Below are 24,112 nucleotides of genomic sequence, written 5' to 3'. Positions count from 1 at the left end.
CCCCTCTGCCCCCCTCCTCATCGTGCACCCCCCGGGGACCCCTCTCCCTCCCCCTGCAGCCCCCCAGCCCTGTGCCCCCCCCCTCTCAGGGGGCCCCTTGCTGTTCCCCCCCCAGGCTCAGCTGCACCCTGGGGACGTCCCCGTGTGCTGCCCTCAGCCCTTCCCTGTGCCCCTGTCCCGGGTGTCCCTTCTCCATCCCCCCGCGCGGGGGGGGGGGGGGGCGCGGGCGCCCCCCCCCCCCGCAGCCCTGACACCCCCCGTAGGGACCTTCCCTGTCCCCAGTCCCATCCCTCAGCACCCCGAGGCTGCAGCCCCTCCGTGTGCTCCTCCGAGCACCCCCGGCCAGCTCACCCCGACACCCCCCAAAGCTCTGCGGGGTGCCGGGACCCCCCTGCGCCCCTCGGGGAGCCGGGTCTCCCCGCGCCTGCCCCTCACCCACGCAGACTTTCTCCTCCAGACCCCCGTGGAAGGCTGCGGGGCCGTTCCCCGGAGCAGATCAGCAGCTCCCGAACCCCCAAGGACATGCCTGGACCTGTGTGGCTGTCCCCACCCGGCCCCGATGCTGGCCTCCCTCCTCTCCCACTCGAGGCAGCGCCCCGCAGAAGTTCAGGGACCAATTTTCCACCGAGCCGCCTGCCTTTGGGGCGCCGGGCTGCAGCGAGGAGAGCTCCACGCAGCCATCTCCCGCACAGAGAGCTCTGCCCGCCCTGACCCTTCTGCCTCCTCCAGCCCCGGGTTCGAAGCCGTGCTGATAAATATTTTTATTTTCTTTTATTTACACCAGAGCCAGGTGAGCTGCTGAGCTCCGTCCCCGAGGTGCTGGCACGTGGCCGTGCCGCTCCGCACCACCGGGCTATTTACAGGCCGCACAGATGTCGCGCCAGGCGCCCGGCTCAGGGCACACGGGGGGGGAGGGATTAATCCGAGGCTCTTTCTGAATCGGGGGCATAACTGCTGGGATGCCGGGCTATGCCAGGTCACTTTACATTCATTATTCTGCGTCTCGTTTTGGGCAGGATGCGACAAAGGAAGCCTCGAGGACAGGCGGGTACGTGGCGGTGTGCTCGGTGCCCCCCGTGCGTGCACACCTCCGGGGCTCGTGCGTGGCTGCGTGCCCCTCTTGTCCCTCCTGACCCGTGGTAGATGCGCAGAGCTGCCCCTCTTGGTGGGCAGGGGGTTGCTTCCTAGCACCCCTTTTTCTGCACCACCCACCCACCGCCGTGCTCCCGGGTGCCCGGGCATCACCCGTGGGTCCAAGCACCCGGCTTGGCGCCGCCGGCACGCTGCTCTCCATCGCAGCCCCTTTGCGCAGAGGGACTCGGAGGCGGTGGGATGCTGCTTCTGCTCTCGTTAAGCTGCTCCCCCAGCGACACCGGGCAAGTCAGCGAGCTGGTAACGAGCTCCCAGGGTGGGCTGCGGGGATGCAGGGCTCGGCACGAGGTGCTGGGGCCGGCAGCGCAGGGACGCCCGCGTGGTGAGGAGGTGCTGGGAGGACGGGTCTGGCCTCGGCTGCATCCCTCCAGCTCTTGGCAGCCTGGCTTGCCGAAATCTCATCTTTCGGAAGCGCCTTGCCAGCTCTTTATGTTGCAGGCTGTTTGTTTTGGAGGCAGGAAGATGATTTAACAGCTAAAACACTTTGAGAGTATAGGAAGAAAATGAGGAAATATTGCTCTTGGCTTTAACCTCTCCCAGCAGCGCTCCACCCAAGGCGAAGCGCGCCGTGCTCGCGGCTACCGCTGGGTCAGCGGCGTCCTCCCTGCGCCTGCAGAGGGTCGGGGGCCAGGTTCTAAATCCGAGATTTCACTCTTAACACCAAGCCTCTCGTTGGAGCCAGTGGGGCCTTGGTGATGGAGCCTCGTCCCCGGAGAGCAGCACCGAGGCCGAGCTCCGTGCGCTGCTGCTGGGGTTCAGCAGCCCCCGGGCGTGAGCTGGGACGAGCAGCTCCTGCCTCGGCTCCCCGCTGGCATGTCCTCACCCCGCAGGAGCTGCAGATTTCTGCCCTGCACAGCCGAGCTGTCCTTTGCTGCACCTCAACACGCAGGACCAGGCGCGACCCCCACCCCATTCACCCCTCGCGGTGCCCCAGCACCGTGCCCCCCCCGACCCAGCCCTACCCCTGGGCCCTGCCGAGGGCAGGGAGGCGCAGCCAGCCCCTGGTGTTGTGCCGTGTTTCATCTCCATAGCCGTAGCCATGGCTACAGACTGTTTGTGCAAATAACCCCAATTCTCACCACTGACCGCGGCACGCCGGGGAGCCCGGGTTGGTGGCCCTGGTAGTCCTTGGCTTTACCTGCTGCTGGAAGTTGCCTTTCCCAGATGGTCTCCAGGGCTTTGCTTTTAAAAAAAAAAAAAAAAAAAAAAAAAACACAACACAGCTTTGTCAGGCGGGTGGAGTTAGCTAACTGGCTTCAAAGCACGGTTGTCCGGGCTTTGCTCGCTGTGGCAGAGGCGAGCGGTGTCCTCCTGCTTCTGGTCCTCGAGGGAAAACCGATTCCTGGAGCTGAAGCGAGGCCGTGGCTGCGTGTGCGGGCTCCGGCTGTCCTGGGGGCACCGTTTGTGTCCCGTAGACTCTCCGCTGAGCCCCCCGTGCCTTCCCTCCTGGGCTGCTTTGGCTTTCGGAGCCCGGAGGGAATTGCCCCATGGCAAGTTCCTGGCACCCTGACTTTGTGAACCGTGCCCGTGCCTTGCTGAGCTGGCCTGGGTGCTTTGTAAGGTTCCTGAAAAACCCACTCTTGTTTCTTTTTTTTCCCCTTTCGGTAAGGTGAGAGGATCCTGGGCTACGCGGAGGAGCCGTGCTACCTCTGGTTCGTGATGGAGTTCTGCGAGGGGGGAGACCTCAACCAGTACGTGCTGTCGCGACGGCCCGACCCGGCCACCAACAGGAGCTTCATGCTGCAGCTGACCAGCGCCATCGCCTTCCTGCACAAGAACCACATCGTCCATCGGGACCTCAAACCGGACAACATCCTCATCACCGAGAAATCCGGCACCCCCGTTCTCAAGGTGGCCGACTTCGGGCTCAGCAAGGTGTGTGCCGGGCTCACGGCTCGGGGCAAGAAGGGCGGCCCCGAGAACAAAAATGTGAATGTGAACAAGTACTGGCTGTCCTCGGCTTGCGGCTCCGACTTCTACATGGCCCCCGAGGTCTGGGAGGGACACTACACGGCCAAGGCTGACATCTTTGCCCTCGGCATCATCATCTGGGCCATGATCGAGAGGATAACCTTCATCGATGCCGAGACCAAGAGGGAGCTGCTGGGGACCTACATCAAGCAGGGGACCGAGATCGTGCCCGTCGGGGAAGCGCTGCTAGAAAACCCAAAGATGGAGCTGCACATCCCTCAGAAACGCAGGACTTCCATGTCTGAGGGCATCAAGCAGCTCCTCAAGGACATGTTGGCTGCTAACCCGCAGGATCGACCTGATGCCTTTGAGCTTGAAACCAGGATGGACCAGGTGACATGTGCTGCTTAAATTCCGGGCAGGGCACCGCCGTGCTTTGCAGCTGGGTAAGTGATCGGCCGTTTTTATGGGATGCCGTCCACTGTAGCAGCGCGTTAACGCACTTTGTAGCGACACAATGGAGTCTTTTATGTTCCCAAAGCTATTTCTTCAGTGACTCATCAGAGCGCTGTTTCTGAGGGCTCTTTTTCCACCTATTCTATTGCAGAAATAAAGCAGAGGTGGGAAGCAGAATTAGCAGCTGCACGTCCTGGTGCAGCCCAAAGCCAGGGGCTGCCAGGAGCCCTGCTCCTCGGGGCCTGGCCGGGTTTGTGCTGGGGAGACGCGTGAGCACCCCAGCTCTGGGTACGTGCTGTTATTTGGGGTTCTCCCGGCCAAATGCTTCAATGAAACTGAAAAAAATCACAGATGACGAGGGGCGAGGCTGGCTTTTTTCCAGCCCTGGTCTTTCACAAGCTGCCGTGGAGCTGGGTAGCGCTGCTCACTTGGGAAGAGCCTGCCTGTGCCGGGTGCTGGCACGGCACCTCCCCAGTCCTTACCCGGCCACCAAGCAGGTCCCACTGCATCAAAGTAAGCCACGGATACAGGACGGCAAAGAGGCAAAATCGCTGCTGCAGCCAGCAAACCCCTGGCTGGCAGCCTTGCCATCGGTGGCTGTGTGCCGTTCACCGCAGGGTGCGATGGGGAAGGGAAGGACCCTTGGAGAGGTGCTGCTCAAAAACCTCTTTGCAGCTCACCCGAGCTCATGTGGGATGCCGTGCCAGCCGTGCTGTGCCTGCCCACGCCGCTCTGCAGAGGGACCAGAGAGGTTCTGTGCTGCCTCCAGCATCCCTCGGTGCCTGTGCTCTCCCTGCTGGGCTCCAGAAGCCAGCCTCCTGGACATACCCTTTGGGGACAGGGGCTCCTGGGACTTACCCAGCTCCTGGCACCCTGGGGGGCTCCCTAACTCTGTGTGTGCGCAGAGCGAGTGTTTGATGCACCCCCCCAGGGTGAAGCTCAAGGAGATAGGAACACAGGAATGGAAAAGTCCATTGGGTAGGTCTGGTGCTGTCACTGCGGGTTTGTCCAAACCGAGCCACAAACCGTCTTCGCGTTCCTGCCACAAAATCCTTTGGCTCCCTTAAGCTCTCCTGCGCAAATAACTGATGCGACCTGACAGCTTCTGCCGGGGGCTGGGGCTCGGCGCCGGTCCTGGGGCGAGCGTGGGGCTGCGGATCAGGGCGGGGGAGTGAGTCTGCGGAAATGTTGAGCGTAAAGAAGCCCCGGGGCCGGGGCAGGGCACCCCACCTCGTGCCCCGGAGCGAGGGAGGAGGCATTTCTGCTTGCTGCTGGGAGCCGATGCTGCGTGGCGAGGGTCTGGGCTCGCCGCTGCCATCTGCTCGTGCGCCGCGCCGACACGATGCCGAGTTATGCAAGCAGCCCGTGCCCTCCGGGGAGAATTCATCCAGCGCGTATCTGCAGAATAGGACATGCAGGGATAACAAACACGCAGGGGACAGTCCTACCCCGGGGCTGTTTGCATAAAACCCAGCTGCCTTGCGAGCCATCCCCTCCGCCTGCCTCCCTCCCTCCGATTGTCTGCGGGTGACGCAGCTGCAGCGGAGATGCTGCGCTTACATAACGCGGCGTGGCCCAGATAGGAGCCCGGCCGTGCGTCCCTGCACACCCACAGCCTGGCACGGCGGGGAGCGTTCCTCCGCTCCGTTCGTGGGGCGGCAGAGCAGTTGGCGTGCTCCCCCGCAGGGTTTTTCGATGCGTCGTGTACGGGTGCGCTCCAACCCGCCCAGCTCTGGCTGCGCGGAGCTTTTAACGCGGATCCCAAATCAGAAGCCCGCTTGAGAAGCTTAAAATTGGGATTTAGGGCAGGGCCTGAATTCTGCTCCCAGGTAATTTGAGCTGACCGGGAGACTCGAGTAACCTCCTCCCTAGGCTGTGGCACTTGGGTGCGGGGTGGAGGGACGTGCAGCCAGTTCCCCAGCACCCTGCTCAGGCTTGGCTCGCGTCATAACCTGGAAAACTGTAACCCTGATCCTGGCAATCAGATTTTCGCTTATCCTGTGCTACGCCACTGACCTCTTTGTGCTTCGCATCCCGGTGGCTCTGCCTTTCCTTCTGGTGCGGGCGCTGCCGCTCGGCAGGCTCCCTGCTCCGGTGCCCTTCCAAAACGCAGGCGTTCAATTCAATTCCCAGCCAGGAAAAGTGCTTCTGGCCTGGTTTCAGCTGAACGCCCGGGGCGGAGAGGAGCCTGCTTATCACCTGCTGATCGCCTTGCCATCCCCACCAGCAATTCCCGTGGCCCGAGGGCAGCAGGTCCTGCAGAGGTGGGCAGAATCCCCTGGGGAAACACGGCTCTGCCTTTCCCCAGGCTGCTTCCCCATCCTCTGCGGCTGGGGGTTACGGACAGCCTGCCTTTGCCGCTCCACAAACGTTCCTTCTGGGCAAACAACTGGTGCAGTTAGCAGCTGGATTGTGTTGGGCACCTGCTGATGGTCTCCTGATTGCTGCGTGGTAGCCCAGCGCAGTTTGAGCGGTGTTTCACCCTCCTCACTGATACGGGCAGGCTGCCCCTAAGTCAGAAGGTGGGAAAGCAGCTGGCTCTCGGCTTGTCCCGCTCTGCCTGGTGGCTCTGTTGCCTTCCTCAGCCCCCGCAAGCCCCCGGCCGCTGCCCTGGCTGCCCTCCCTTCCCGTACGATGTCCAGCTGCGGTGGCATTGCTCAGCTTCTGGTAAATCAGCCTGCGTGGTGGAAACGTGGGTTAAACGGGCCTGATGCCGGGGTGGGAGGCAGGGATCTGTGCACGCGGAGCGCTTCGGAGCTGCTGCGCTCAGTGGGAAGGTGGCCAGGGGCTGGGCCTGGCTGCTGAGCACCGCTACCAGCCCGCTGCCCCGCAGGGCTTCGTGCCTGCAGGGCAGGGACCTGGGGGGGACCGCGAACATCTCTGGCCGTGAGCTGTCAGCCAGCAGGCTGTTGTATCGGTGAGGTGTCCTCTGCAGGTGCTGGGCTCTCTTCTCCCTTGGCTGAGGCCCTCTGCTCCCACGAGGAGCGCGTTGCCACCTCCTGCCCGCAGGGATCTGCGCGTTAGCGGCATCCTCGTCAGGTGCTGGATGAGGGCTCTGGGCTGTCGGTCACATCCCGCTGATGCCGGGCGAACGTTCGAGCTGATTAAAGCCGCCAGTGGCGTCAGCGGAGGGATTAAAAGCTCTCCAGCAAGCCCCAGAAACAGCGTGCGTCAATGCGGTGAGCTCTCCTGTCTCCGAGCTGCGAGCTGGGGGCTGCTCAGACGAGGAGCTTCCTGGATCCGCTCCTGCTCCGGGGAACGTGACCGGCAGCGCTGCCCTACTTGCTGATGAAGCTGTACCCCAGGAGAAATCTTCCAGAAAATTCCCTGCATGATCTCCCCTACCCTGACGTCCCGGGGCCGCTCCCAAGCCTGCCCCGTTAGGCAGGAAGGGATTTTTTTTTCTCCCTGCAGCCCACAAAGGAGGCGTTTGCAGGCAGCCTCCCCCGAACAGCAGCGTGCCCCAGCTCCGAGGGGTGGAGGCAGCCTCGTCCTTTAAAACCTGCTCTGAGGTGTGGGTTTCTTTACGATTTCCTAGGACTGAGGGCTCTGAGCAGGGCCGGGCAGCAGCAGTTTTTTTTCAGCAGCTCTCTCCTGCTGCTCCGTTTGTCTGCGGTGCCGCCGGGGCCCTGGCCGTGCCCTCCCCAGTGCTGATTTCCCCCCCCCGCCACGGGAAGGGGACCGGGAAAATCGCCGCCGTGCACAGCACGTGGTGCAAAGCCCCGCGCTCCCCTTGCTCTGAGGTTTGTGGGGTTAGACTGGGAGAGGGTGGCTGCTGCCTTCTGTCCCCCGCTGCTTCCCCCAGACCCGGGCACCGAGCGCCCTGGCGGGGCAGCGCCGCGTGCCCGTCCTGCTCGGCTCTCGGTCGCGCTGAGACGGGTTTCGACGGCCTCTTGCAGAGCCACTCGAGAGCCCGAGCTGCTGCTGACGCACAGGGCGAGAGGCTCCCAAGTCACGGCGTGTTCCACCTCTCCCGGCGGTGCCTCACGTGGGCCCTCAAGGACGGGCGCTGTCACCCCGATTGCCCAGCCTCGTGGCAGCCCGGCTGTCACCGCGAGCCCCTTGGGACGGGGGGCCGAGCCCCGCGCTGGGGCTGCAGGGTGCCTGCTCCGTGCTGGGCTTTCTGAGTCACTTCTAACAAAAAAAAATGAGGGAAAAATGACCACAAACTGAGGCTTGACCCCAGCAGCAGGGTAACAAAAGGGAGAAAGAGACATGAAGCTGTGGGCAGCGATGCCCTCTGCCCTTCCGCCCAGCGGCGTGACTCCAGCAGCAGCCCGGTTGTCCCCTCACCTTCCTCCAGTGCAGCTTTGCCGTTAAAGTCACCGGTTCCTTGGGATTCCACTCGTGATTCTGGGTCAGGCTGCAGGGCGTCGTGCTCAGCCACGGCGCAGTAACTGGGACAAAAGCACTGACGTACCTGGTCACTGTTTCTCCTTTCTTGTTTTTTCTTTTTCCTTGCAGGTTTATTTTCCAGGGACCCGTAATCTCCATTATTTACGTGCAACGAGGGATGTCAAAGATAAGGGAAGAAGACGACGCGGAAGATCCCTGGCCTGCAGGATCTCTGGCAATGTGAATTTTGTGGGTGTTACTTTTTGTTGGGAAGAGGTGGGGAGGGCTGCAGGGGCCTGCGGAAGAGCACAGGGTGGGCGATTACCGTGCTCGCTACTCCTGAACGAGACCCAGAGAGCAGAGCTGCCCCTGCCCAGCCCTCCCCATGTCCCCCCTGCTGCAGCTTGACTCGTTAGATGTTAATTGAGACGATCTGGTGCCGTAAGGAGGTGGCAATCAGCCGCCGGGCATGAGCACTGAGCCCAGCTGGGCACGGTTTGGGGCTTAAAGCTCTTGCTTCTGCTTCTGGAAACGGGAGTGAGGCAGTTGCTGGGTTTGCACCGGGACTGCGATGCTTTAGGAGGGGTGAGTCTGGAGCTGGGTATCGCAAGCAGTAAAACGATGTCACAGCCACGCAGCTGCACGCTGCTTGGGCTGTGGGCGGTGGGATAGAGTAGCATAAACGAGCTGGAAAGGTGCTCGGGAAGGGAGGTCTGCCCCTGCCGGGTCTCACTGGGGGTGTTTGGTGTGGCCAGGCAGAGGGTTACGGGGAGCCCCTAGGTACGTTTCCAGGTGGACGTTGTCTGGGTATGAGAGCAACAGGAAGCAATCCACTGCTCCAAACCATTTACTGCCAAACTTCAGTGGTGGGAAGCGACGCTTGGGAGAAGAGGAGCTTTGGCCTGAACGGCTCGTGGGCTGCATTCTAGCCTCCTGCAGAGCACTTCTTCATGCCGGGTGACTGTCCCCAGACAGTAAAGGCAATGCTGCTGTTCAGTGCTGGTCACTTGGTTACAGCTCGGGCAGGGAGAGGGGAACCTCAGGCTGAGCAGTTAGCGCTCCACCTCCCTGCCTGTAATTAGAGCAACACTAATAACGTTCTGGGGCTGTCTCGATGGTCTTTTAGACTTTGCTCACTGTAAATGCAATGTACAGCACCACCTCCACCACCTCTTCTCCATCCTAAATCAGCCGGCACCCGTGTGGGGAGCAGGCACCTCCCTGTAGCGAGCGGTGTGCTTTCCTCCTGCCCTCCTGGGAACAAACAGAAACGGAGAAGGCTCCATGCGGGCTAAGGCAGAGCTGAAGTAGGGAAGGAGGAGGGCAGGGCTGGTTTTTCTCCTCCATCTCTCTCTTACTGGGCATAGCGCTGAGGCTATGGCTGCGGGGAGGCCAACTCCTTAGGAAAGCGATGCCAGCAGTGTCCAGCCCACGTGTGCTCCGGTTCTCCGGCAGCAGACCCTGCAGCAGCCAAGCCGAGGGCTGAAGCCCCCAGCTCACAGGTACAGTGCCCTGACCACTGGCCCGTCGTTCCTCCACCCAGCAGAGCTTTTGCTCCTTACTGTTACAACCTGACCCTGGCTTGAGCTGGTGGACGTGGGGGGGGCTTCACCCTCCCACCCTGCTTCTCTGCTGGAAGGGTCCTTCGCTGGGCGTTACGGGCCAGGACAAGGGAGCTCCCCAGCAGGAGGCTTGTGTGCGGAGAGCAAGCCTGAAATGCAGGGCGAGGAGGTGGAAGGAGCACGGCTGAGAGCCGGCTGCCAGCACCCTGCTTCTCCCTGGGGAGCCTGGCAAGCCCCGGAGCAGCCTCTGGAAGGTCGCCCCTCCTGGCCCTCGCAGCTTCAAGCCACCTTCCGACCACACGTCTCCACCTCAGCTTTTGCATTGCAGATGTGTTTTTAAAGCAGCTTGATGTTAGTGAGCTAGACCGTAGTGCCTTACTTAGCATGTAGCAAACACTTCCAAGGACGAGTCCTAGGGCTGCTAGCCTTTGGCCAACGTGGCTGTTTCCCTGTTCAGTTTGTCCTTCTCAAAGCATTTCTCCCTGATGATTTTGCTGCTGTTCGTGCTCGACTCCCCAGACTGTAGACGAAGCTGCCTCGTGTTTACAGCTCCTAGCATCTCTCCTCCCAGGTACGTTGGCCCACGCCGAGCTCTTGTTCTCCAGAGCAAGGGCTGTGCTGGGAGCAGCTGAAACCTGCGCGTGCTGCAGGAGGGGTGTCGCGGGGTCCCTTCCTAGCGGGCTCCGCCAGGCACCTCCTGCCTGGCTCCTGCAGGCTGAGCTCCCTCCGCAGCGGCTGGTTTTGGCTCCGGGTTGCGCTGCCGGGAGAACTCGAGCTGAAGAAAGCAACACTAAGCCTGCAGCGCATTGCCCAGCTTGGGGCCAGGCCACCTCCATCTCTTCGAAGCATCCAGGAGGGGGGTGCTGGTGGTTGTGGGGGGAGCCAAGTGCCCTCTCCCCGAACTCTACCGCCCTCGAGGCTTGTGGAGCCCGGCCGGAGCCGTGCTGGGGGGGGGTGATTGTATGAAACTGTTTACTTCTGACTCTGCTGTTTACAAGAGGGAAGCGGGGTGGGTGGGGGGAATAAGCCAAGCCTCAGGAGGATTGGGAAACGCGTTATCTGCGCCAGCCTGCAGCGAGGCCGCCGGTGCTGTGGGACCTCCCAGGCAGCTGCGCTCCGCGGGGAGGAGAGAGCAGAGGTGGCTCTGGCCTAGAGGGGTTAGGTTAGCTCCCCCCTTGTCCCCGTGCTGCTGTGTTCGAGGTCCAGCGGTGCTAGTGACAGATAAGAGTTACCCCTGTGGTCTTCCTTTACTCCTCAGGACCCAGCTCTTTCACATATCAGAGGCTCCCGGAGCCTTTCTGGAGCAATAAGACTTAAAACAAGCGTTACCATCGTCGCGGAGATCCTCCATCGCGCGCGTTGTGCGTCTTCTCTGTATGCAGTACTGAGTCTGGGTTTAAGCCTGCTAAATCGTGGGGCAGTTACTGCCGGGGGCAGGCACGGGGACACCTCTCCCTGGGCTTTCCAGGGGTGACAAGAGCCGGGAAGCACGCTGCTGCTCCGCTACCCGGGGCGCGCGCTGCCAAAGCCTGGTGCCGCGGCTCCCTGGGCCGAGCGCTGTGCCCGACCCTGCTGGGCCCTCCCTCGGAGCTCCAGCAGCCTCTCCTCCTTCCAGCCGGCTCCAGCCTTGGCGTTGAAACGAAGCAGATTTTGCTGGATTTGCCCATTTCTCTGCCATCTGCCCTGGGGCTTTGAACTCCGAGGGTGATGTTGAGGCTGAGCTGCCGTGGGAGCGCGCAGGGGCCGTACGGGGGCTCCTGGTGTCCCAGGCAGTGAGAGCACAAGGCTTAAACCCAGACTCCCAACTAAAAATAATGATGTTAGAAAATGAACCTGTTTTTTTTTTTTTTTTTTTTGCACAGAAGCTGGTAATCTAGGACCTACGTGTGAACAACTTTATATAAATATTTTTTGTACTTGGGTTGGTATGAGATGTTCTATTTAAGTTCTTTGAACACTGTGGATGCCCTGATGTGTATGAGTGGCAGAGGCCTTGTAAATTAAGAGACGTTTGTGTGAATAAAGCTGTTTGATGGGGTTGAAAAGCCACACACGATTTGAAACACGAGTTTTGTGTGTTTGTCCTCGGTCCCCGAGCAGCCCGCTTTAAGGTCCTTGTCCGCATCCAGCCAGCCCCTCACAGCCCCTCGTGTTCTCACCATGGCATGGAAACCAGGCGTGGAGACACCAGCACGCATCTTCTGAGCCTTCAGCCAGATCACCGAGACCTCCTGAGCCAGCAGCTGGGTTTGCTGATGCCCTACGACAAGACAACACCGAAGGGTTAAGGTTTACTGCTCCTCTCCCTTTCTTAGGGCAGGATTAACGTTTCTCTGCCCAATCTTTAATAAATCCCCGTGTGTTTCTCGTGTCCATGAAGGCACAGAAAACATCTGCACTGTCACAGCCACCACCACCCGTGCCCCTCGGTGCTGCGGTGACTCCTCCAAGCTGAGCCTGGCACGGTGACACCTCAGACCGTGAAGTGTCACAGGCTCCATCCCAAAGGGCTCAGCCAGCGGTCCCAGCTGGGGGCTGAGGGCACTAAACCAAGGCAGCTGTGGCCATTTATCCTCACCCCACGCTGGGAGCAGCTCTGTGCTCACAGCAGGCACCAGCAGGCCGAGTCACCGAGCACCACAGCGCTCAGCTGTATAGGTGAGCTCGGCCTCTCCTTGCATGCTGCCCACTGAAATCTTCCCCTGTCCCTCTGCTTCCCAGCAGCTCAGGAGCCAAAAACGACGAGCAGCCTCTTGCCCAGCCTGCCTCCAGCTCCAGAGGTGGCTCCCAGACCCAACGAGGAAGAGATCCCACAGAACTAAGGTTTAGTAGCCGCAGGTACTGCCTCTCTCTGCTCAAGCCAAAAACCCCAGTGAGGATGAGCCACGTCCTGCGGTGACGAGAAACCTTCGTGCGGAGGAAGGCAGCCAGCGATTTCCCAAGTGCCAAGGACGGGGGGTTGGTGTGGGACACAGGGTGTCCCGGCACACGGGGCCACGCAGCATCGCCTGCCAGCTCTTGTGTAATGGTCCCGCATGACCCGGGGCAGCTGCAGTGCTCGGACGTGCTCGGGGCTGGTCCTCCCCTCCTGCTCCCTCCAGCACTGCCAGCAGCACGGCCGCAGGCTCCCTGCATTCGCCCATCACCATTGTGCTCTGTAATTGCTGCCGACAGGGACCTAAAATGGAAGCTTTCAGCCCGGCGGGGCCATCGTGGGGCTGGTTGGTCCCAGCCCGAGCAATGCCGGGGGGCTGGAGCTGCCTTGCTGCCCTCGCTGGGGGGGGGGGCTGAGCTGGGGAATCGCGGGGCTGAAGGACACAGTCTGCACGTGGAACCCACCACGAGCACAGCCCCAGGTGCTCAGAGCCCACCGGCCCTGCCCCAGCGCATCCTTCCTGCAGGTGGGGAAGGGGCTGGAGCCCTGGCAGTGGTTTACACCGACAGCACCGGTGCCGCTGGCTGATTGCTTATGCTAAAGTGCACAGGCAGCAAAGGGCAGCTCTGCTGGGCGAGGAGCACGAGGCCTTCCAGGGGCACAGCTTCAGCAGCTGCTTTCAGCGCGCCGCTCTCAAAAAGCCCCGCTTTGTGCTGTTTTGTTTCCTGGAACAATGGTTCGTCGGAAACAAAAGCCCACTCTGCCTGCCTGCAGCACGTGCCAGGTGAAAGCGAGCTCTAAGCAAAGCAGCCCCCCTCACGCAGTGAGGGCTTGGCCTCTTTCCCCCCCAGGAAAGCCCCCCACAAGGGGACTTTTGGTCCCAGGAGACATCAGCGCTGCAGGGCAGCCCCCGCGCCCCTCCACGGTGCCAGCATCCAGGCAGGGGCTCATGGCACAACGCGCTGGAGACGTGGCATCCCCTGTGGCCCCTGCACACCCTGGTGCTGATACCTCAGGCCCTGCAAATGTGACGAAGTTTTAAGTCCCCAGGAGCTTGGGGATGGGAGCCCGGCTCAGCCCGCACGTGTTGCCCCCGCGCTGCAGGAGCGGGCGTCCGCGCCGCCGCCGCCAGCCAAAAAGCTTTTAACATCATTAGCAGAGTTTGGTGTCAGTCACCAGGAGAGATGTTTCACTCCGGATTTGCTCTCTGGAGACCTATTTCATATGCAAAAGAGGGCTGCTAAACTCCACAAAGACACTTCAATTGCTTGATAGTACAAAAAAATATATATATAATAATACCCTGGCAGCTCCCGGCCCGCAGCCAGCCAGGGCGCACGTGCGTCTGCAGGAGCTGCACGTGGCCAAGGCCATGGCCAGGAGGAAGGCAGCAGGGCCAGGGCAGGACGAGCACCTGCAAAAAAACCTACGGCCACCACCAGCCCCCGGGGCTGTCTGTGCAAGCACCAACCTCCCCCCTGAGGGATTTAATCCATGAGCTGCTGCCCCCACCGTTCCCCCTCTCCCCGGACCCGCTTTGACGCGTGTGCTGGAAGCATTTTCAAGAGCCTGCTCTCGGCAGAGGCTCCGGCGCTGTTTTAGAGCTGGAGCATGAAGTCACTCCGTGCAAAGCACAGGTCCGTATTTCTTTCAAGATCTCTCGAGCTCCCCAGCAGGGAGCACTTCAGCGCTCCTCGCTGGAGCACTCGGGTAGGAGGGGAGCAAGGCCTGCGCTGCGGCACAGGACATTCATCTCGCCTCGTCCCCGCGCTGATGAATCGCTGTTTTACCCCGTGTCAGGCTCCAGGAAGCAGAGGATGAACAGCCCGAAGCTACAGCGAGCCCACACACTGCATTTAGCTGGGAGATGACTCACGCCAAGCTCTTCACGCAGGAGGAGGTGACAATGACACGCCAGGGCACTCTGGCAGGAGGACGGCTGAGCTCGCGCACAGCCAGGGGCTCCTCATCCCGCACCCTCCGGTGCCGCTGTGGGACAAGCTCAAGAGGCTCAGCACAGGGCCAGAGCAGCGCCGGTGGGCTATGGATGGCAATTAGCCAGCCCTCGTTAAATTCCTCCGGTCCCATCGGCCGCAGCACATTGGCACTTCTCCAGCACCAGCTCGGACGGGAGCAGCACAGCCCATAACGGGCGTGGGATGGCCACAGCCACCCTGTCCCCCCTCCCACAGCCCCAGAGAGGGAGCACAGGGAGAAACGTCACCCAAACCACCTCCTGATGGAAACCAAGGCTTCAGAACAGAACGATGCCCAGGTCAGGGAACCAAACGCATTTTCTGCCCGGCACCCATCCCATTGCGCACTCGTGGAGGCGCGCAGGGTGCCCACACCCCCCCCCCCCCCGCCCCCACACCAGCCACTTCACTTCGCATGCAGCCACTTCAGGTCGGTCCCAGCTCCACAAACAAAGCCACTTCTCATCCGCGGTTTGTTTCCTGGCAGAATTAATGGCCTGCACCCCTCTGGGGACCGAGCACTCGCGAAGAGACGCGCTGGGAGGCGAGCAGCGAGGGAGCAAATTAAGACATTATTTCCTCTGCCGGAGAGGGATCTTTAAACAAGCTTTTCAGCTGAGAACTTTAATTTTTTTTTGTTGTTGTCGTTAAGGTTTTTGCAAGGGAATCTTGTTCTCCAGAATTACACCCGCCTCCAACCCCACTTAGAGCTGCCAAAGCCCGCGCTTCCCCAGGGACCAGCGTGTGAGCAGCAAGAGATGGATGAGCTGACACGGGCATGACTTCACCTCTGCCGTCCTGCCGCCGGAGCCCTGCAGCATTCCCAGAGCAACGCCCCGGCCCCGCGGATCAGCCACAAGGACCCGGCTGCGTGGTGCCGCTGCCAAGCAGCTGCCGCGTCCCCGTGCCCAGCGGCAGGGCTGGATGAGCCCCCGGGGTGAGCATCCCTGGGCAAAGCCCAGAGGACTCTGTGGGAACGGAGGCTTTCAGCTGATTTACGTGGCACTTCGGGGCTGGAGATCGACGTGCCAGCCCTGAGAGGTGGAAGGGAGCGCCAGGAAGCTGGGCAGGTGATAAATGTCATGACATGGGCTCCAGCTCTGCCTGCTGTGCTTTGCCTGCTGGTATTACAGGTGCTGGGCAGCGTGTTCACAGCAGGATGAGTGCAGGGCTGCTTTTGTGCCCTGGGGAGAGCAGGGACCTTCCATGGGGCCGTGGACGCCACCTCTCCGGGAGCACCACGTCCTGCTCCTTTGTGAAATTGTCACGAAAAAGGGGCACGAACACTTCTCAGCTCACGCAAGCCTGCCAGCACCAGCCATCCCGTGGGATCTGGGACACGGCAGCCTGCCACGAGCTCGTGCTCAGGGGTGGCTGCTCTGCAAGCTGCAGCGCAGCGCAAGGATGTCCAAACGGGGTTTTGATGAACTTCCAGCAAGACAAATGAGCCTCCGTGACCCTGCTCCATCTTCCCCAGCTAGATCATCTGCAAACCACCCTCTGCTGTAGCCTGAGGCTCAGACCAGCATTCATCTCTCACGTCCACCACAAGTGTCTGAGGTCTTAGATTAATGAGAAAACATTAATCAGTGAACAACTGGGGCAAGGAAGGTCCACGTGCCCCTGGACTCCCCTTCGGTGCTGAACAGCCGCCCAGCCTGCCCAACCACCACCCACTTAGTGAGGAAACGAGAACCAGGAGACAAAGGCTTCCTTACCCGAAGACATCCCAGGCTCTCAGCCCTGCCCGTAGCAGATCTTGTGGCTGAGCACTGAGCTGGGGCTGGTCCAGACCAGGGAAACTTTTGCCCCAAATCACCTCCAGACCCACCAAGCAGTTCCCCCCAGCTCCAGCACAGGCCGTGGCCATTGGCCTCCTCCCAGCTGTGGGCTCCCTCCCTGGGGGCAGTCAGAGGGTGCAATTAGCTGGAGATAATTGGTGCCTCGAGGGCACAATTAACTCCTTCCTGGCCTGGCCCAGCTGGGGCTCCTGTATCCCAGAAGAGCAGTTCTCCCCCCCCCCGGCTTGCAGCTCTCCTCCTCCTCCTCCTCCTCACCAGGAGCCTTCTGAATCACCTGATGAGCAAACCACGTTCGCTGGTGCGTGGTGATGATTTGGATCTGGGGACATAATACAGCTGGAATGTATAATTTATTTCAGGTATATGAGGCACCAGTGAAACTTGGGGGGGAGAACCGTGAGTAAATCGGTCACACCCTTGTGATAAGGGGATTTGAAGAAGCTGGGAGCAGCCGGCTGACAGGCAGCTCTGCTCTGAAAGACAGGCTCTTGGGATCAGAGCTCTGTCCCCAGGACAGGGGCCACGCTGCAGAAGGTGTTGCCCAAAAAGCTGCCGCAGCCCCTGGCACCCACCTTCACCCAGCAAGACCCTACGTGAAAGCAGAGAGGAAGACTGTGCACCTACGCACCACGAAGCCCACCGTCCCCTCTGTTCCTTTGCAGCAGATTACTATTTCATAATGCAATAGACGTGAAATATGAAGACAGAAATTGCCAGCGACTTTTAATTTGGATTCTGCCAATTTCTCTGTTCCAGCTATTGATTTTCCATAAAGATGAATTCCAGCTCCCAGGTCTCTCTGACAGGCATTATCTGGGTGTTTTGCTTGCTCCGGGAGTGGAAATATATGTTTTATTAAGTGTCAGAAGTCACTAATGAGAAGAGGGAGGAAAATCAATTGTCTGCTCATATCTTGATCTCAAAGACAGGACTAACAAGTTCTTTATTTTGATGCTGTGGGCAGGAGGACAGGGCAGAATGACAAACGTGACGGACAACAGCTGTCAGCTCCTCCACAGTGAGAGCTCAGCTGATGAGAGGGGGGGGAAGGAGTATATCGCGTTCGGTCGCTTCAAAGGCGTTTGTATGTGTATTAATTCAAATAAATTCATGGCGTGCTAAAAAAAATCCTACAGCTGAATTAATCCCTGCTGTAAAGGTACCGAAAACATTAAAATTACAGCCTGAAGACTATCGACAGGTTTATGCTGGTATTCCTAACGTCAGGACAGAAACTCGGCCAGCTGCTTAGGATAGGGGCAACCAGAAGAGTTCCATTTCTCCATGATAATTTGGGATGAAGATTAGCAAGTGTAACTACGAGAATCACAAGCAAACCGAGTGTAGAAGTCTCTGCACAATGTCAGCAACAAACCCAGTTTCAGTCTCGCACCATACCATGCTCATGCAAAGTGCTCAGGTGGCATCTACCCCTACCTAAAGGAAGAGCAACACTGACTAAGCCCAGGACGTCACCTCTGCTGTTTGAAAAGCTCAGCTACTTCATTTGCCCCAGTTGTGCTATACTTCCATCTTACACCTCTGTATTTTTCAGGTCGCTTCTGAGGTACAACCCCATTATGCACCTCCTCACCTCAAAGGCAGGCGTGCTCTCCCCTGAGAGCCGTAAGTACAAAGGTAACCTCCCATGTTCAGAAATCACTGGATGGGGGGCTGCCAAGGGTATTGCACAGAAGGCGCAAGCCCTGTTCTCAACTCTTCCCCAGGCACCCAGAGCAGGAGGCGAGGTGAGATGGACCTCGTGCAACTCTTCTTATGTCCTCAAGTCCCCAGACTGCCCAGGCCGAGCTCCAGCTCTGAGCACACTTTGCCCAAATGACAGGTCTCGGATCGATGACGTGAGCATCTCAGCGCATTCATTCCCTGCAGGAACTCGGCATACTTATCACAGAAGTGATTTCTGTTAACCTCTTCCAAGCACGGCTATCAACCTTCTTCCACTTACATTTGTTATCTTCCAGGTCTGTTAGAGAATCACACCTGACAATTGTATGGTTAATCTCTTGGCAGCTGTGAAATGAAACGGTAAGCTCCGGCTGCCTTGAGAAGATGCATTGATTTCTTAAAATGACAGATCGCGTCCTCGCTCAATGCTCGAGCACACGCTCAGGGCCGGGGTTATGGATCCTGACTATCATTCAATTAAAAAAGCTTAGCAGAGATGCACCAGCTAAGCATACAAGACAGCATTAAGGCTAAGCCCTGACCCAAAGACTTAATCACGGGGAGTATGAAAGCACCTTCAGACGCAGGACGCCTGTCCAGTTTGCTGATGAAAGCACCGGTCGTGGTATCGAGCTTACTGCCGCGAACCAGACGAGCCTGTCTTATCTGCAATAAAACAGAGGTGACTGGCCAGATGCGTCCCTCAGCAAAGCAGAACAGGAAAATCCCTTCCTACCCAAAAAGAAGCTTGTATTGCTTAATGGAGCAGTTTATGCTTTCCTGGGGAGCGGTAACATCTACAGAGCAGCAAAGAGCTGACCTGAAGCATGTCCATGGGTATCCCAAATCCCCCTCTGGGCTCGGAGCAGCTGTTAAGCAGAGCAGCTGGGGAGGGTGGCAATTGCAGGTGCAATTGCATTGTGCATCATTTGCTTTGTATATTCCTTTATAATTATTATTTTTTTTTCTTTCCTTTTCTATCTTATTAAACTGTGTTTATCTAAATCTATGTTTTACCTTTTTATATATATATATTTTTTATTTTTTCCCTGATTCTCTCCCCCCACCGGGAGCAGGAGGGAGTGTGTGAAAGGCTGTGTGGCACTTAGCTGCCTGCCAGGTTAAACCACGACAGCCGGACTCCCCAGAACACAGTCCTGTCATCAGCTGAGCACTCCCATAGCCCACAGCAAGGGCACAAAATGGGAGGGAAACAGAACTGGCTTGTTACGGAAAAGGGCAGAGGGAGCTGCCCCCACACTCTTGCTCTTTTCTTCAGTGCACTCCAGGAAACCACGCTGGCAGCCCAGGACTCCTTGGCGGTGGTGAGGAAGCACACAAAACCCAGCCCAAAGCTGGCTCCAAGTCGCTCAGCCCCAGGACTGGGTGCACCATGATGCCATTACAACCAGCCATTGTGCACCTGGCTTGTGCACCTGAGGCACTGCTTCCAAAGTAAAAGTAAACACTGCTAATTGAACAGGGAGGGACACAAACGATTTGGAGAGGAATCCCTAATGCTTCAGCCCTTGAAAGAGCCAGGGTGCAACCCACAACCCAGCTTCTGTGCTAGGAAAAGCACCTCTGTAAAAAAGGGATGCTTGGGGGAGAAGTAGCAGGACTACATGCACTTGGCCCCACCAGCACAGACTGGAGATGGAAACCAGCTGCAACTCGACTGCAGGGAATGGGAACAACTCCTGCACCCGGCCATGGGTTCCCTGCCACGGACATTGCTCTTCCCGCAGCCTGGGGACAGTGCACGGAGCAGTGCTTTGGGAGCATGCCCTGCTTATTGCCACATTTGTGCAACCAACAACCTCCTCACATTGCAATCCTCATCCTCATCCCGCAACCCCATCCATGGGCATGGAACAGGCCCCGGAACAGCCCCCATATGCCACAATGCACCACCATGGCAACCGCCACAGCCTGCTGCGGGCAGCCAGGCCGCGGGTGGCAGGCCAGGCTGGGACGGGGACACTGGGGACTGCAGGAGGACGGGACTCCCTGGGGCTGGTGAAGGTACAGTGGACATCCCTGAGATTGGGCAAGGTGGGCCAAGGATGCCCCGAGCCGGGCAATGTGATTTGGGATTGTCCTGAGACAGTCTCCTACTGCTGCAGCCTTCCTGGGCTGGTGACGGGGTCTTGGCCCTTGTTGAAGGGGTCAGGACTTCCCCAGGGCCGGGTTTCAGCCGTGGGGAAGGTGTTGGGGTGGCTCTACCTTCCTTTGTTTCAACCTTTCCACCCTCAGCCTTATATTTAGGGTGCCCAGGGCCACACAGCCCCAAGCTGGTGCGTCTGCAGCCTCCATGCTTGCAAGCATAGTGATGCTACTGAAAAACAGACATTTCTGGCAAGAAAAAAAAGGATACGAAAACAGAAAGGAAAACAACCACAATCACATCTCTGTCTGTGGGCAAACAAACTGCTCTAGACAGCCAAATTGCTCTGAAAGCGGGGTGGTGTAACCTGTTGCGTTTGCTGTCCCTGTTCCACTCCGTACCGGGCTGCCAAGAACTGTCACTGCTTTAGTTTAGGGTATTTTTGTGGAAAGAAAAAGCGAAAAGAAAATACAGCTTGTTTTTTAAGTTGACAGCTCTCTTGGAAAAAAAAAAAAAAAAAAAAGAAAAAAAAAAGTTGCTGTGGATGAGTGAATTAGTATAAAATGCAGGGAGGCCAGTCATCTGAAAAGGTTTACTAACTCCTGAAATTGCTGTGAGGAAGTATTATTAGTTCCATTATCTATTTAGGGAAAGAGAGGCTAAGAAAAAACTATTTGTCAACTAGATAACACCATCTAGCTTCTACAAGACATGTAGGGATTAAAATATCCCAGCTAGATACTACAATATTTTATATAAAACTAGATAGTTACGTAGAGCAAGTTGCTAGATCACATAACTGCAGCATGACCGGGGCCACAAAAACTTGCTTTCAGAATTCCACATTTATTTCTTTTACAAATCAAGCATGTTCAACTTGTGAAAACCACAATCTCAGTACCCAGTTGGGTTCTCATTACGATATCAGTGGCAATGGGAACATAAGAATTTAGCTAATTTCTGCCAGCGATACATGAGCCAGAGACTCCTCAGCTAAGGCACACTAGAGAAACGCTTCCCACCTCAGCTCAGCTGGCACCACCAAGGACACATCTTTGTCAGTAAATGAAGCAGCTAAGACTAAGGGAGCAGATACAGAGTTTTCAAAAACCACTACTGAAACACCGTACCGGTGAACCATTATCTGTTCAAAGGTGCTTTACATGAAATTTCATCCTTTTATCGTAAATTGCTTGTACACTACTAACACCACGGCTCTAGAGGCAAGGGAAAACAAGTTGCTATGGGGGGCCGGGGTGATGATGTAAACTACAACCAAATAAAGGGGAAGCAATACATCACTGTGCATGTTGCCAGGTTACGACTGTCCAGCAGCTGCTTAAAGCCGAGGCGCAAGGAAAAGTGCGGGCTTACCTCCGGAAAGCTGTTGTGAGGCTGCACTCAGAGCATTGCCTGGTTCTGCCTGCTGCATACCTGCTCACGTGGAGGAATCACCAAGGTGATTATGTAGCTTTAGGAACTGGCTTAGAAAATGTGGTTTAGAGGCTCTCAAACCTCAATAACCCAGCAGATTACAAGAGAAAAATAGACATCTCCAGAGATGTAGAAGAATGGAGAGAAATTGCTTACAGGAGTACAAACACATCTAATTAAAATGAAAGAGAAGATGAAAAGATAGAGAACCAATTTGGTAGAGTATACTGGAGAATAATTCCTGACAGTTAATCTATTATACAGAGGTATAACCTCTCCAGGGGTGGGTCGCAGGAGATAAATTGATTAGAATATATAAAAGTAGACTGTACAAAACATTAGAAACCATACAACTATGAAGGAAAATTCCTGTAAAACTACATCTAGTCTAAGAGTTCTTTCTCATCTGTAAATTTATAAGCTAAGCTTTAATTAAGAGAGGAGAGGAGTCACAGCCATGATTATGCTCCCTTCACAGTTGCTTTTCCTTTGGTTCTTAATTTTCTTATCGGTACTTTTTACACAGCCAATTTTGGAATCATGAATATGAATCCAAATGAATTTGTTCACAGTTTGGAAAGAACTGTGTGCAGCAAAGAGGAACAAGACAATGCTATCTTGAACATGTACATGGAGAGAAAAAGCCTTGTTCTACAATTCCTGCAATCTGACCTGAGCCCCCAGCTTCTTGAGCATCATCACAAGAAAGTTGAGCTTCTGAAGAAGTGTTACTACTATATTGAGGTTCTGCCCTCACACGTAATCCTGAGAGACCAGAACCGTGTATTGATTTCCACCGACATCTTCCAAATAATTGACCCCTGGCGACTGCAGAGGATGAAGAAGGTCGCAAGAACCCAGACTGAAATCCAGCTGGTACTTTTAACTGACCTGTTAGAACAGCTGCAACGAGGTCGGGAGGAGCTGGCCTGCTACGTAGGGACAAGTGACGTGGTAACTTTCCTCTCCGAGTGGGAATCAGTTATGCAGAAGCTGTCAGAGCTCTCTGAGCTGATGAACAAATTCCTTTCCCTACAAGTCCCAGGAAAGCTCCATGCCAAGCACCGTCTGGTGTCACATGCAGACCTGAAAGGTACCAGAATCCCAAACATTAAGCTTTTTCTCCGTACCAAGATGCCAGTGATGTTTGATCGAAAAGAATCGGTTGCTCACAAGAACTGGGCCCACCTCAAATGGTTTACTGAAAATCAGGAGTCACCCTTTGAGCAGTATGAACTGCATTTTAGGTTGCTGATGCATGGAACTCAGACAGATGTAGTACAAAGGGGGATTGTGGCAGTCAGCTCCAACACATGCGTAGTCCGTGACCTGCTACCTGACAGATCATACGAATTCACAATTAGAAGAGCAGAGACCTACACACTTGTCTACGAAACATGGCATGACATCATTACACTGATGACAGTGAACTCAGCTGAAGACAGCAGCACCTGTGAACCAGAAGAACGAGGCGACAGAAGAAGTTTTCTCATTTTTTCCACTTGAAAAAGGTAAATGAGAAAAATAAATAAAGGAAAAAAAAATTAAAACACTGCGTAAATCTTTTTTTTTTTTTTTTTTTTTTTCTTCTTTTTTCATCAGCAACTTTGTAAGTGCCTTCCACAAATCCTTCCATGTTAACAGTAAGCAATTCCAAATTTCTCATAAAAAAAATAACATAAATACCATTCAGTACTCGATGCTCACTTCCTACTGCTCACAGGAAGTAGCTGGAAGCTGGTAGGCAGTCTTGCAGGCCACTGCAGATGCAAAGCACAAGAGGTAGAAACATCTCTATCATCCAGTGCTTACCTTCCACTGAAGGATGCCCAGTGCTGGCTTCTTGCAGTGCTGGGTTTTTGTTTTTTTAGTTGTTTGCTTGTTCGTTTGTTTGTTTGTTTTCCCCAATTTATTTTTTGCCAGCATCCTTCCTCCAGAATACCTGAACGGAATCTCAAACTCTTCAAATCGCTCACCGCACCTTGTCACCGTCGCTGGGTCCTCTCCCCCCTATGCCTTGTAATTACCTAATCATGATTTCATGTTCACCCCCTACAGAGCATGAGAAGTTCAGTCTGATTTTTAAAATTAACAAATAAAACAAACAGGAAAGGGTAATAAATCCAGAAGACCAGTATCTAGAAGGCAATCTTTTCTGCCATTAACCACAGCTGATGCTAATTTTCTTTTTTTAACATTTGGTTCAGTCCAAATATAGGTGTTCCCACACAGATTCTATTCAAACTGTCACATAAAGAGACCTTACAGTAATAAAATTTATTATTTAAATAAGTTCAAATCACTTTTACAATTATGGCTTAAATATCAAAAAAAAATGAATGTTGAGGTTCATTCTTACAAACATTATAAGCAGGTAAAAATATTTGTATCCAAAGAGTCATTTGAGATCTTCTGCAAGTTACAGACATACAAAAAATAAAAACCTGCCACATTCAAAGTTCATTAATTTACACTTCACAACACTTAACATTTCATTTCTATTTAAAAAAATAATTATTGCAGTAAATTGACTGTTCTACACAGATCTGTCCAAACCCTCAGAAACAGTCCATGGGGCTTCTCCTCTGCCAGCTGGAGCCAAGGAGAGGTTTCCTGGCTCTGCACATCTGCAATTTCACTGCCGGTCGGAGCAGGACGCAAGGTGACTGCGGTGACCGCTCACGGCCTGAAGCCTGGCACAGCGCTTACGGCGTGTGCTGGTTCCCGTTGTTGAAGGCAGGCTCTAGCTCCAGTTAGTGCAGGGGAAATTAAGTCATCCTGCGGGACGTGTGTCCTGAAACAATGTTCTTGTGTCT

At 56.2% G+C, this 24,112-nt stretch overlaps 2 protein-coding genes and 1 long non-coding RNA gene across 3 annotated transcripts; 2 read left to right on the top strand and 1 right to left on the bottom strand.

Annotated features, from left to right (window-relative positions):
* Positions 1-1,017: 1,017 nt before the first annotated feature.
* LOC118176881 (serine/threonine-protein kinase 35) lies at positions 1,018-8,508 on the top strand. Its single transcript, XM_035344157.1, has 3 exons — positions 1,018-1,048; positions 2,762-3,509; positions 7,984-8,508. The coding sequence occupies exons 1-2, from the start codon at positions 1,018-1,020 to the stop codon at positions 3,472-3,474; spliced, it is 744 nt and encodes a 247-aa protein (XP_035200048.1). The 3' UTR covers positions 3,475-3,509; positions 7,984-8,508.
* A 5,461-nt stretch (positions 8,509-13,969) lies between these two features.
* LOC118176600 lies at positions 13,970-16,276 on the bottom strand. Its single transcript, XR_004755485.1, has 2 exons — positions 15,986-16,276; positions 13,970-14,280 (listed from the first exon to the last, which is right to left on the bottom strand). It is a non-coding gene; the product is annotated as an uncharacterized LOC118176600 (long non-coding RNA).
* A 1,647-nt stretch (positions 16,277-17,923) lies between these two features.
* Positions 17,924-22,802, top strand: FNDC11 (fibronectin type III domain containing 11). Its single transcript, XM_035344156.1, has 5 exons — positions 17,924-17,928; positions 18,101-18,115; positions 19,035-19,080; positions 19,687-19,810; positions 21,823-22,802. The coding sequence occupies exons 1-5, from the start codon at positions 17,924-17,926 to the stop codon at positions 22,800-22,802; spliced, it is 1,170 nt and encodes a 389-aa protein (XP_035200047.1).
* Positions 22,803-24,112: the final 1,310 nt, after the last annotated feature.

The sequence above is a fragment of the Oxyura jamaicensis genome, chromosome 20 (genome assembly GCF_011077185.1).
Source record: "Oxyura jamaicensis isolate SHBP4307 breed ruddy duck chromosome 20, BPBGC_Ojam_1.0, whole genome shotgun sequence".
Lineage (NCBI taxonomy): Eukaryota > Metazoa > Chordata > Aves > Anseriformes > Anatidae > Oxyura > Oxyura jamaicensis.
This window is presented reverse-complemented; position numbering and strand designations above follow the sequence as displayed.